Source organism: Falco punctatus (assembly GCF_963210335.1).
Source record: "Falco punctatus genome assembly, chromosome: 7".
NCBI classification, from domain to species: Eukaryota; Metazoa; Chordata; class Aves; order Falconiformes; family Falconidae; genus Falco; species Falco punctatus.
The window spans coordinates 72232689-72246877 of NC_137587.1; the positions used below are offsets into that span (position 1 = coordinate 72232689).

Sequence of the window (14189 nt, forward strand, 5' to 3'; positions counted from 1 at the left end):
TCCAACTCTGAGGCATCCAGTATGATTTCACTGATTCTTCTCAAGCTATGGTCTAAGCAGGTGAACGACTATGCTTCTTGATGTGAACAGCTGCAAAGCTTGTGCTTTCTACATCTTGCACATAAATTCACTTTAAACTTGAAAAAGTTATGCATTTAGAAAAGAACTTTGACATGCTCACCTTGCATTTAACAGGATCATGCCAGTTTTCACCACAATTAAAGCTGTAAGTGAAAGCAAGGGGAAAATAAGCAAATAGGGCAGATGATTGTAATTTTATTTAAGTAGGTTAACACCGTGGAAGTTGTCTTTCTGGACTGTTCTGCTGAAAGAGCAAAGCTAGTCCTAAGGAAACACTATACATGTCAACTTCCCCTCCCCAACCCTCAAATCCCTCAACAGCTATTTCAGAGCAGTATGCATCTCAACACATTTTGATTCTATAGTGCCTGAAATCAAGGACCTTACTCAATCTGAAACCACTCAGCTGAAGGCCACCTCTCAGCAAAAGCTGGATCTGCCTGTAGGTTAAAGGAAGCCCTAAACACAGAACAACAACCACACAGTGATGGGCTCTGCAACCCAGCTGGACCTAATCCTGGCTCACCATTTGTAGCCCACCCCATGCTTCTCCCACCATCTAAACCGCAACTGAATATAAAGACTTACTACCTTGAAAGTGTATTAATACGTATTCTGTAAGTCTTTTACTTGATTTTCTTACCAAAACTGACGTCCACATTTGCAGCGAACAGGTTTAGCATCAGGATATTGGACTTTAACAACATGGTGGCAATCTGGGGCGGGACACCATTTTAACAGTCGATTACACTATGAAATAAAGCAAAAAAAAACCCATAATGGAGAAAGGATGCTGCACAAGGACACTACCTGCCTTTCATCCCTTTTTCATCCTTTCAACCATGACCTTCAGTCACACTCCTTCCTGTCCTACCAGTCCTCTGCAATAAGAGTGCTTTCTCTTCAATCCAAGCATTCACTTTCTACTGAAAGCAAGCAGGAATACAAGTCAACTCTTCAGCATCAAATGGCCCCTTATGAAAGATGAGGAGCATAAAGGAAAGATGAGGAGCATAAAGACTTTTGCTGACCTCATAGCTCACCCAGAGAAAATACTTGAAGAACATGAAGCTATGAGGCTTTCCATTGAAAAAAAAGCATGTCAGTTTTTTTGCAACTCCCATCTGTTTCACTGCTGCAACAGCCTTTCTGAAACTGCTCAAATGATGCGCACTAGCTTTTTACAAGCACTGCTTTCTAACAACGCTTGAACACATCACCTGTTCTTGCTGTACTGCAGCCAGATATGAATCTGCATGGCTTTTGTTAGTCTTTCAGCCTGCAGCGTGCTTAGCTCCACTGTTGCATTAAAAAAAAAAAAAAACACACAACACAAAAAACACCCTCCAAAGCACTGCACACATCACTTCAAACAAGGAGTGAAAGCTTGATCCCAGTAACAACTTACATACTAGGCTCTACAGTAAATCCCAACACATACAACAGGGAAATTGGGCTGGGGACAGAAACTATCTTACAAAGCACCTTTTTCCAAGTTTATTTTGATTTTGAGGTTGTAAAGCTACTAATATTTCGCTAAGAGCAATTTTGCAGCTTTGCTTCAAATGCCAAATGTTTAAGACATGTTAGTGTTTACAACAATGTTTCCTGGGTTTCAGTGTAAGGTATCTCAGGTAACATCTCAAGAACTATAAATATTAAGTGCTCCTCAGAAGCTATATATTGAACAGCACTTGCATTCTCTTTATCTACAGCTGCTTGCTGTATCTCTAGATCTTTTGTCCTGCAGATTTTTTTTTAGTATTTTTCTACAGCTATATATCTGCAACTAAAAGTGCTATAAAATAACCCCTGTAAAGCCTCTACCTTGTAGTCACACCCTGTTAGAGACTATGCAACAAAAACTGCTATACAGTTACAAACCAGCTTCAATTCTCTGGTTTGGTACATATGTGAGACAATTTAGAAGCCACTAAAAATTTCAAATAAAAAACTCACCTCTACAAAACTATTGGTTATTAAATGCTGGTACTTTAATTTAACCTTGGAATCTGTTATCAGACGCCTGTGAAAAGGGAAGAAACAGAAAAAACAGAAAAGTTACTGTGGTAGTAAACTCTCTTTTTCCCCCATACGTAGCTAGTAAGTTAGGACAGACAGATGGCTTTGATTCCTCTTCCTATACTTGCATGTACTTTTCTGTACTTACCCGTTCTCTGCGTTTTAGATCATTTATTATATTATTATGGAAACTACAAATATCATATTTAACTTCTAATACCAGCTTAAGAATCACACAGAAAGCTCATGCAGTTCAAAAGAACTGAACCTCTTGGTGTGGGAGTTTTTACTTAAAAACACTTTCCTGAAGTGCCCAAGAAACCGAATTACTTCGTTAGTACATCTACATTAAACAAGCACACTCTGTGGCAAATCCCTTTAAAAAGCTCCAGAACAATTGTTGTGCAGTTAATAACTTTGGTAGGCCTAACATTACCTGGGTTTCAGTGGAATGCTACAGCTTCAGTTTAAAAGTTAATGTTGTTTTAATCTATTTACCATAAAAAACAAAGTTGATTTAAAATCAACATCACAGAGGTTTACACAACATTAACTTTAAATTAAGTCAGTCAGCTCAGAAGCAGGAGAGCAGAAGAAAACTAGACAGATAGGAATCCTTTAAAGGCATGGTGACCACTTTTCTCCTGAACACACAGACCCAGCTGACATGTGCAGACTGTCCAGCCTAGACACATTCAAAATAATTCAATTATGTATTGCTGAGCACTTATATTGTCTTTCAGTTACGACTAAAGTGTCTTCTGCATATATATGTATATATATAAAGCTGGACTAATACACAGTTTGTGGTATTTGTTTTAAATCATACTGTGGAATACAGCTTTACACAGGCCACATCACATAAGTATTGAAACTAACAGATTATCCATTTCAGGGTGCAGCCAAAATCAAGTGTACTCCTGGACGTTATCATGCCACATTCATTAACAGCAGCGCATGTGACGATGCAATGTTGCATAAATCTTAGCCCTTGGCAGTCTGGGGAGCTCCTCACCAAACAACGTGCTGGTTATTACATAAACATAGCACATGGCAGCCAAATTCCCAGTGCTAAAATAAAACAAATCAGCTGACAAAGCATCTCATCAGGCCCATGTCCATGGCAAGCCTGCAATTTTGGAGTGAAACTTACTGAAGAATGAAAACACAATTTGAAGTTACGACATGAATTATACATTTCACTTTCTTACTCCATATCTAGGCTTCTAGACATAATATATGTCACTTTAAAAATTTATTTTATTATAGGTATTTAAGTGGAACTGGAATTCAAACTATTATAGCAAACCAGAACACGTGGAGTACACCACTGATTTTGCTTTTCAAACTGCCTATGATCACTCCATGTTAGGAACCTCGCCTGCTCTGGGTTCAACACCACTTTCACAGCAACACTCAGGTCAAGAACTTCAAGAACTCTGCTGTGAAAACCTTTCAAACAAACAATAAACAAAACTAGACAAATTAAGAGATTAAACTCACTCCCAGTGCCCATACCCCATTTTCGGGGTACGCTCCTCTGGAAGCTATAAAAAACAACCTTTCTGAAGAAGCCAGGTTGGAAAAAACAAACTGCTTGCAAAAAAACCTTAACCACTGATCTCTTCTGGCAGCTCAGTTCAGAACAGCAATCTCAAAAATTCATCCAAAGATGGCAGCAATCCTCAATGAGACCGTAACTTTTACACTTTTTTTCCATTTTGACAATGAATCTCCTCAAAGACCCCAGTCAGTGGAGTATATTATGTGAGAGGTCAAACACCTTCCCATAGGAATTACTTCAAGACCTTACTACATTCTGACATGGTACAGCAGCAGTGGTATTTGCAATATGCAAAGGAAGATTAAAAAAAAAAAATTGAGGCAGGACTCCATGACTTCAACACAGGAACCCAAAATCCATCCATTCCCACCAAGTGGGTTGATTTTCAGAGGTTACTACCAGACTGCTTCCACCCATGAGCAGCAGCCATTAGACATGGCAGTAATAAAGGCAGCCTGCCTTGCATATTAATGAAATCAACAACTTTGCATGTAGGTTAAAGCAATTACCAGTAGCATTAGCGAGGCTGAACAAGGGATAGAAACAGATTACCTTCAGCCAGTTGAAAGGTCTTGAAAGAACTGAAAGGGACCCTCTCTTCAACCTTCTTATTTAAGCTCAACAGTAACAAAGAAAATAGACAATAAGCTACCTAAAAACTCACAAATCCAGGGAAGTCATCTGAATTGCTACGTTTGGACTTGTAGGGAGATAATTCAACTTGAAGATGTACTGGCTTGCTGAGGGTAAGTACTGAGAAGGGAGCAAGTTAATAACTGCCCGTCTTTATCTACTTTGATTTTCTGATAAACTGATGCCTCTATACATTGCACATTAGTCTTAGGTTCCTATAGCTTGGAAATCTAGAGTTAAGAGACTTTGTAAAAAGGAAACTACCTAAAAAGAAAATAATTAAGGACATGGGAGGAGGTACAGATTCCAGTTGGGATTACTTAACATTTTTATTCATGCCATTTAGTAAGATTGCTAGAGTTTTCCATCTTTGCTTTTCAAGGAAAGCATTAGGCTTCTGCAAAAAAAATGCACCTCCCTCCCCTAGACATTCAAGGTATCCCCTGCAAGATATGGGAAAGGTGGATATTTACCTCCACAAAACATTTATAGTTTTACTTAGACAAAGGGGACTTCTTTTCTTTACCACCTGGATGTCATTTTACTATCACGAGACCCAGGTATCTCTGCCATTTCTAGGCAAGGGAATCAATCCCGCAGCACGTCATACAAGTCAGAAGCTGCACAGATTCACCCCAGTGTCATGGTTTTCTGTGCTATAAAAGTCATGAAGTGAAATGTAATGATAGTCAGACCTACTACTAATATCAAGCAATAGCAACAGAAGCCAGTGCTGCTTTCCTTCCATCCTTTCCTTGCTACTTCTACTGCCACAACCTCGTAACAATTTTGGTTAGTCTACTTTACAGGCAGCTTATTCAAACTGTTGCAATCAAGAAAACACTCATGAAATTTCCTGCTGAGAGTGCAGACCACAAGTTGAGTTCAGATTCCAGTAACAAAAAAAAAAACCCCACACAAACTCAATCAAGGCTTCCACCCACTGAACTCTACAAACCGCCCCTCAACAGGGCAGGAAAACACTTCAGCTACTTCTACTTCTATCCAGCCTACACTCCATAACTAACATAGAGCCACTAATGCAGAGGAATATGGGAAATCGCTAGTCAAAGCAATCGATATAAAAACCAGCAAATTGGTATCAATGAGTGAGTCAGACTTCAGGAAGGAAGGAAGGTAACAGAATAAAAACTCCTATTCAGACACTTTTTAGCATGAAGAATTAAAATGGAGTTAATCAAGGTTCAGAATTATGAAGGACATTACTCATGCAATAACACTTCCCAATATAAAACAGAAGGAAACTCATCACTCCACCATGTACGAGCAGTCATCCTACAACTGGACAACTTAATAAACAAAGTGACACAGGCTGACATACCAGCTTAATCAAATCTTATGTTTGAGGGTCAACTGCTTTCTATCAGAGGGCATACAACACACCCTCCATCACACTGTACAGAGGACTTCCTTCCTCTGACTCACGTATTAACTATAGCTATAGGACTTGGTGAACCAGTGGGCTGACCTAGGTAGGAAGTCCTAAATTCCTGCGTAAATCAAAGGAAACAAAATACACAAAGCAGTTAAACAGGGTTTGGAAAGACTGCCTAGCTTTTATTCTGCTGTCATGCTGACCAAATTGGTCAAGGAGTCTTTCCTTCAAGTACTGTGGCATAGGTTTTCCAAAGCTAAACAGGAAGCTGAGACATGCTAGTATCAAAACAGTTCAAGACCAACATCTCTGCTGCCTTATAGCCTCTATGCAGGTTTTTTTTATATAAGCCAGTACATTTGAATAACAAATAAGTAACAACAGAAAAAAAAGAGAGGAAAACCAAGCAGCAGCAAATCGTCATACTCACATAACTGTATTGTCATCAACTAAGATATCACAGCCATGAGCAGGGCATGAAATGGTCTGAAAAAAATCAAAAAGATCGTGAAAAGAACAGTGTTTATCCTGGTTTTGCATCACAAAGAATTCCAAGGCAACAGACTCACCTACAATCCACAGCAAAAATAGTACATTGGCTCTATCATCAAGTCCCAGATGTGCTACCGCGCACAGCACAATTCCTCCCACTCAGAGCAAAGACACCTGCACAAATGCCATGTAGTTCCCTCCAGCTTCACCCACAGCAGACTGTAGCTCCCAAAGCTTTAGGGCTTGGGGGTTTTTTTGTTGTTCTTTCGGGGTTTGCTTTTTTGTTGGTTTTTCTTTTTTAAACTTTAGTGGGGAAGAATTCTCCCCTCTCTTTCCCCTTCCTCTCCAATACACAACATTTCCAGAAGTCAGTCATGAGGTAACAGAGTTGACATTTTACCTGTCCCATGCCTTCCTCCATTATTTTGGTAGTTAAATATTCACTCCAGCACTGCATACAAAACTTGTGTCCACACTCTAGGCCAGTAAAGTACTGCAAGGACAAAGAAGACATTGGATCATTTTATCATGTGGATACACTCAAATCATTTTGCCCTTCTTGATGCTGTGCAGTTTATCACATCTCATCCCTCACACCAAACTTGAGACACTCTTTATTTTGCATCACCACCACTACAGAACATTGCCAATGCAGCTGCAGTCATGCTTTCAAAGCCAGACTTTAATCCCCAACCCTAGCAGCGAGGAAAGGTGTGGCTGACATTTCCATCCTGCTTGCCTATTTAAATTGGTCCTTGTTTTAGGGGTATATACAGAGCATAGTATGGCTCTCCTCTGTTTTACTCTTGCAAATGAGTAAAATACATGCACCATTGCCACACAGGTCACAGTTATAAGATTATATGGAGTCTTCTTTTTTCCTGTTTTTTTTCCACTTGGCTTGATATCGCATGTGGGTGCTACCCAGAAGTCCCAGAATATGCACACCAGCTATGCACAGCCACTAATTTAGTTCCCTCTTGTGTAGGAAACTAAGTGATCAGCGAGCAGTCTGCCTAACTGGTGAGCACTAAACAACAGAAATAGAATGGTGTGACGCTTTTAATGCGCATGCATAAAGTTTGCCAACTTGCTTGATAAACTTCCCCCTGCAATCCAGATGCTCATCAGATGAAGACACTAAAGATTCTAATTGGCAGGTAAAAGTCACTAAACAAAATTCAAATAATGATTAGCTGTTGCAGACAGCAAGAAGGACAACTTCACCTGTGTATGTTACCATCTGCAGAGAGTATGTCAGGATATCATCTGGGATTAAATGATTACACAAGCAGTGGAGAGCAAACACTGCTGAGGAAAGACTGAAATTAAGTTACTTTTCTCAGGTCATCTTGAAGGTACTTTATATCCAGCGCCAGGAGCAAGGACAAACTGTATTTGAAACACTTCACTCATACCACTATGCAGGTTAGTATTTGATGGCTTAGCTTTCCAAACCATCTTATTCTCAGACAGTACGATAAAACAAGAGCTCCACCTTGAGACATCATCAACTTGTATGAAACTCCACAAGTGAAAGAAACCTGTACCGTCTGCAGAGCAGCCAGAACAGCAGCAGGATGCTGGTAATTAAGAAAAAGAGAATCCATTTTAAGAAAATTACGTTCTCCCTAAACTGCCTCCTTGACTATTACAGACTCAAGATTATAGCCACCACATAGCCCATTTTGTTCATCCAACACCGATACGTTATGTTGGTTACACTCATCTTTCAATGCTACAGCACTTGGATTGCGCAGGGAAGGAGCTTGTTAGCACCTTCTTCCCACAGCCTCATCATTTTGTGATTCACACTCATCTGGCACTCCTGCCATCACTGGAGACACAGGTTTGAACCCGAGGCTTGGAAACATGCTGTGAGGCTGCAGCCAGCAGATTCGACTCTGCCTGCCATGCCTACAGCCTGCCAGAGAACACTTACCAGAAGCAACAAGGCAGTTAAATCTGACCCGACCAGTCAGCAAGGAGAGAAGCGAGCTGAGCATCTGACTTCATGCCCAGTAAAAACAGAGATACCCACCCAAACCTTTGCTTTCTTTGAAACAAAAAAATAAATAGTGTCAGCCCATGGTTCAAGGAGAGAAGAGGCCAACAGCTACAGAGGTGCCAGGTACACCAACTCCAAGACTGAAAAAAAGAAAAACCTTCCAATTTCTGAACCATTACTGAGCCAGCTAACAAGGTATCTGATGCTCCACAGACGCTGCTGTGACCAAGTGACACCCCCTGGAGATGCAGGGTTGTGGTAGAAAAGCCCCAACATCTGTAACTTTTGGGACACCAACAGCATACAACCATCCCAAAGACAGTACTGACTTTTCCCAGAATGATGGCTTCACCACATGTGATGGGAAGCAAGCACAGACAAGGGGATCATCCCTTAATGAACCTAAACACTCCTGCAGCAAACACACACAAGGAAGCACTACAGAACATAGGTAAGCACACATCTTCGTTTAAGACTTGTTTCAGTTACTGCAGGCAGCAAAAAGGTTTGCTAAATGCCCACATAAAAGGGAGCCACCACTTCCTCCCAGGCTGGAAAGAATTCAGAGTATCTTTCAACTAATTTCTTTACTTTGAGGGAGTTCCCAATTATTTTTGGCTAAGCAGACAGCAGATGTCAAGGGAGCAAGCAAAAAGGCTGACATAAAACCATTAAGTGCATCAGGTAACAGCGACTTCTGAAACAGCATGTTATCACAGGGGGTGGCTCTACTTTCACCCTATCTATATACTCATCACCTACTTTCCTTACAAAGCCAAATGCTAGCAGCAGCATGCTGCCATTCGATACCTGTCCCTGCTTGCTCTTCTGGTAGCATCAAACTGATCGAAGAAGGGATCAGCTGCTCCAAGGTGTTTACCATGACAGCCTCACACAGGCTTTCTTTACTTCAGTAATGATGATGACAGCACCAATAGACAAAGTAATGGTAAAATTTCTTAACAGGCATAACTCAAAACTCTCAGCTTTACACAGGCTGAAAGGGGCTCTCAAAAATATGGCTTTGGGGCGTTAGGGAGAGGGGAAGCTGACCATTGCACAGGATTTAAAAGCTGAGATTTCTGGCTAGGTATTGAACATAGCTTATCCTTGAATTTGTAATTCACATTGACCAAAACTGCTTCAAAATATATTTCAAACCAGATGGCTTACGGACACCTTAGACAGAAACACTACAGTCTTTTACAGAATAATAAATACTAGTTTTCCTACGTGCTCCATCTTTTACATATGGCAAAGAAACAGAGGTTCCCCTCTGTTGCCTCTTGACTTAAGACCAAGACACTCCTGCTCACCTGCAACATCTACCTGCTCCATCAGCCAAGAAACTGCTCTTCTAATAACTGAGCTGCTACTATTTTTTATGTGGTATTTGAACCACAAAACCAAGAAGTTAGTGTGCTTTGTGCAGTTCTTTCCAGTAGCTAGAAAAACTGCCTCCCAGGCAGAACACATACCCATAGCCAGAGGAAAGGCATATTGTTCCCACCTAGCACAGCCACTGCATTAAAAAGGGGAGAATAATATATCAGGAACATGAAATCTAAATTAGAAGTTTCCAAGAGGACCTATTCTAGAGATGGACGTTAAGATGCCGAAGATGTGTCCTCCCATTTCTCCCCCTAAGTCCTCCTGTTTTCATTAAAATGCTGCATAGCCTAAAATCAAAATTATTTCCTTACTACCTATGTGGAAAGTCTGCCATTATTAATCAACAGGATTTCAGCATAAGTTAAGAGGGTCAAACAAATTTCTCAAGCTTGTCTTTGTTTTTCAAAGCACCTCTTTATACAATGCAAGTAACAATTCTTAACACCTATTCTCTAAAAAGGAAGTCAGCGCACACAAGGCTTAAAAGGAGATGCACGAAGTCTTGTGGTTACTGGCTCAAGAGCAATACGATCTTAACACTGAAAATCTCAGTGGCCTGAAAGTGGGCTTTGCTCTGCTCTACCTGCTCCAGAGGAAGGAAAAGGCTTGCAGGTCAGGCTACAGCAGCAAGGGTACTTTATTCAAGGCTACTAATAAACCCCAAAGCTCATAATGGTTTCCATTCTTAAAAAAAGCAAGCTCATAAAACACACCCAGAGCAAGAGTGGAAGCCTTATGTAAGGGCTGCTTTGCTCTCCGAAGGTCAGGCAGACATTATGGTGTTTTGGAGGGTCAGGATAGTTCCACCAGGAACAGTAGGTTCCAATAAAGGAAGAATTCCTCATGTATGTCAGCACCCTGCCTTTTGGCAAAGCCAGATTCTCATATTCGAATTTTTCCACTAATCTTGTTTTTTTCCAGGATCTCCCATCATTACATCCTGCCCCTGCAAAGTCACAGCAAGCTGCTTGCCTGTACAAAACACAGTAGAAGGTAGAAGCCTGGACATCCGATTAGCATATGGGGAAGTTTGGTATTTGTCAACAGCTACAAATAAAGTAGCACCATCACCAATCTTACCACAAACCAAAAGGCTGATTTAGAGCCCCAGCAAGCACTTCTACCCTAACCTTTTCTGATAAAGAAGGTATTGCACAAACATCATAAAGGTCGAAAGACATCCATATTGGTTGTGTTTCCCGAACAGCACTTCGTTTTACTCCTACTCTTATTCCATTTTATTCTAGGCTTTCTAGCTAGACCATTTTGTATCATTATTTATTACTTTCATAAGCTGCTTCCTGTCTTGTTGTTCTGTTTAAGCAAATCCCTTTGCCCATCGTGCTTTTCACATTTTTTTTCTTTCACATATCATTTATTTGTATGTCTTAATTGGTATCTGACCTTTGCAAAAATCGCTTGGTCTACTGCTTGCTTTTTTTCTGAAGAACTTTACTACAGTGCTACCCAGATCCCAGCATCCTCAAAGGTTTTTGCATAAGGGATAATAATTTTATTTGAAATACAACCCTGTTTCAGGTAATCTAATATTGTTTGATGTTTATTAAAAAAAAAAAATTTGTCAAACCACACAGTAAGAATTAAAGAGAATGCATAAAGCACTACAAAATTCTGTGCCCCCTCCATATTACTTGGATCACTGCAGCAGACAAGACATAAGGTTTATTGCATTAAGGAACAATCCAGAACGCTGTTTTTTAATGCATATACTACAGACTAGAAGATTCAATTAAAGTGACATCTCAGTTTCATTTCAAAGGCTTTTTTTAAAACACTGTTGGAGAAGTCCTCACAGACTTCTGCCCAAAATGCTGTTTCAGATAGAAAAGTTTGGGGAATTACTGGTCAGATACCATCTTGGGTGCCAGGTACTCACCGAGTTTGGGTAGTTCAGATAGCAGATCTGACAAGGCATATCCTGGGCTGATGACCTTGTGTTCATCTGGCGCGTTCGAGACTTTTTACTTGGATTAATTACATGACACTCTGCAAAGAGCTTCTCCAAGTTGCCATCAAAGTACCTGCATAACACAAGAGAATAAGAATTTAAACTACCTTTCCTGTAAGTAATTTTTCAAATTCTATTTGGAAGTTAAATGTACAAAGTTTGTCTTCGTATTTCAAAAAAACACCTGCTACTTTTAACAAACTCTTCACTAACTTAACACAACACAACCCTGACCACAGACTTATAAGACAACTACATTTCAGAGATTCTGGATTGAATTCCACACTCCTGAAAATTCAAGCACCTTCAATTCTTCAGCTGCATTTCAAGTAATTCATGGTTCTCCACAGTGATTACTTCGCATCAAAACTCCAGGACAGGAAACTAGAACAAGGATGCCCTATTTCCCAGTCCAGGTATCAGGACACCTTTCTAAGTTCAATTCTCCTTTCAGCTTAAGCCTTACATTTTTTCCTAGTATTCTAATCGCCAAAACATTAAAGAGGAGGCAGGAAGCAGCAATCAGTCACACTTTGTGATCCAGCAGGTCCCTAGTTCCTGTACTTTATGTTTTCCTCCATGTACTCACTCTACAGTAAGTGTGCCCCAAAGAGGTTCTGACTTCAATTTTGGTACTTCCTTCTCTGATCTAAGGAGAAATGCGTCAGCAGTCAGACACTTGGTTCAGCTGATAGAGCACTTCTTCATGGTCACCTGTCTCCAATTAAGGCAACTGCAGGACTGCCTTTCACACACTTCAGTCATCTCCAGAGTTCAGCAACAACTGCTGCTCGGTCTGGACTCTGACCTCCAGTGAGACTAGTCTTCAATTTCACACTGAACATCCTGCCCACATCCAAAGCTTGCACAGTCCATCTCTTGGGCCTAAATCCTAGCCATTTAAGTCCTTTTGTCTCCAGTCAACCTGGGATATTTTAACAACCTCCTAAGAATATACAATTCCAAGTTTATAGTGCTTCCAAAGATAAGTATCTCGGAATCTAGGTATCAAGGCACATAAACTCATCACAAACCAAACAAACAAACAAAAAAATTATCTGCTGTCTGCAGTAGATAGAAGAGAACCAAGACCTTCTGCTGAGAAAAGAAGATAGTAGCTGTATCTCAGAAATGTGGGACTAGACCTAGTACACAGTGTCTAACCAAAACACCTCTGGCTAGATCATCTTATCCTGCAGTACTCCAAAAAGCAACAAATCTTTAGCAGCTCTCTTACAGCATTACCTACCAACAAAACTTGACTTAATTAAAAATTATTAATTTCACAGCTGGTTCATATGTTCTTGATGCACTTAACATACTTTAGATCTTAATTTTCAGGACACTGAATTTTGAAGGTAGTGGTGAATTCTGGCATTGCAGCACACGTGAGGCTTTGCCACTGTTCTTCAATGTTACCTCAGGGATTTAACTCAACCAAGTTATTTTGTTTGCCTTCAAGATTATTTAATATCTAGAAAATTTTATCAAGCAAATTCAGTGCAGTCCCATTATAGGCAGTACTTTTTTGTTCAAGTCATGGATAAATACTAATGCCACAGAACATTTCCAGCCTTCAAACTGTTCTTACATGGCGTACTATCAGTGTAGGCCATCCCCCATTGAAAAAGAGCAAAGTCGGGTGTGATGTTTACAAAGAAAATAGTTTTGAAGTCAAATGCTATGATGCAACTTTAATACTGGCATTCGTGGTCAGCTAAATGCTTATGGAAATAGCGGAGACACTTGTAATGGTGGGCTGTCTTTTAAGGGTGCATATCCACATCAGGAACTTGACTTTACCACTTGTACCAGGCACTTCTATTTTTATGAAGTCTGCAAAAGCTACTCTTCTGAGCTGTGACACCTACTGCCCTACACCAAGACACAAAGACAGGAAGTCGCCAACAACTACTTTTCACCTGGAATTACCTATCCCTTCTAAATACCAATGGGTAACTAATCCAGAACCACCACACCCTTTCCAGGCTTTCAGTTGTTTCCCAATAGCAGGTAGAAAACAAGTGACCTGACATTGCGTGTTTCTTAGGGCTAAAGGCTAGCGGTAAAGTTAACTCTAGTAAGATGCACAGATTGGAGTCTTTAGCCAGTTCAAACATTTCCAAAGTACCGACACAGTTCAAAGTATGCACATGCTTGCATTTTGGTACAACAGCCACAGCCCATATAAAATCATTTCCATATCAAATGCCTGGTCCCTCCCTACTCTTACACAGGCAGTAAGACACTCAGCCAGCGCCACACAGATGATGGAAATAATGTTAAGTCTAAGATAACAAATCTGCACTCTTCAGTCTTACAATATTCACTCTGCTCTTTGGGATCACGATCACCACTTGTAAGCCTCCCCAGTGTTGAGGAGAAATGGGGTACTGCATATGTTTTAATGCATTTGCTTTCTCTGCTGCACCAGGGTGTGCTAAGCAAGTAATTTCCACATCTCTCTCTCGGACTCAAAATCATGCTGTCACTGGACAATAAGAACTCCAGAAAACACAGAAAAAAACCTGGATCTCCCTGAAAACACACAGTTCCAATAGATGCTCCAACACTCCTTATGCAAACACACCAAGCGCCTACTCAGGAGACTGTTCCAGTTCCTTCAACGGTT

General features: G+C 40.4%; 1 protein-coding gene across 4 annotated transcripts in view; it reads right to left on the reverse strand.

Moving 5' to 3' along the window:
- Positions 1–14189, reverse strand: part of ARIH1 (ariadne RBR E3 ubiquitin protein ligase 1) — a 62144-nt gene that overhangs the window by 16634 nt on the left and 31321 nt on the right. For all 4 annotated transcript variants that reach the window (XM_080395154.1, XM_080395153.1, XM_080395155.1 and 1 more), the window contains 6 exons: positions 11486–11630; positions 6589–6681; positions 6127–6182; positions 2041–2107; positions 725–831; positions 182–224 (listed from right to left, as the gene is read on the reverse strand). In XM_080395154.1, coding sequence (XP_080251280.1) covers positions 182–224; positions 725–831; positions 2041–2107; positions 6127–6182; positions 6589–6681; positions 11486–11630 — 511 coding nt within the window. The remainder of the gene's footprint in view (positions 1–181; positions 225–724; positions 832–2040; positions 2108–6126; positions 6183–6588; positions 6682–11485; positions 11631–14189) is intronic.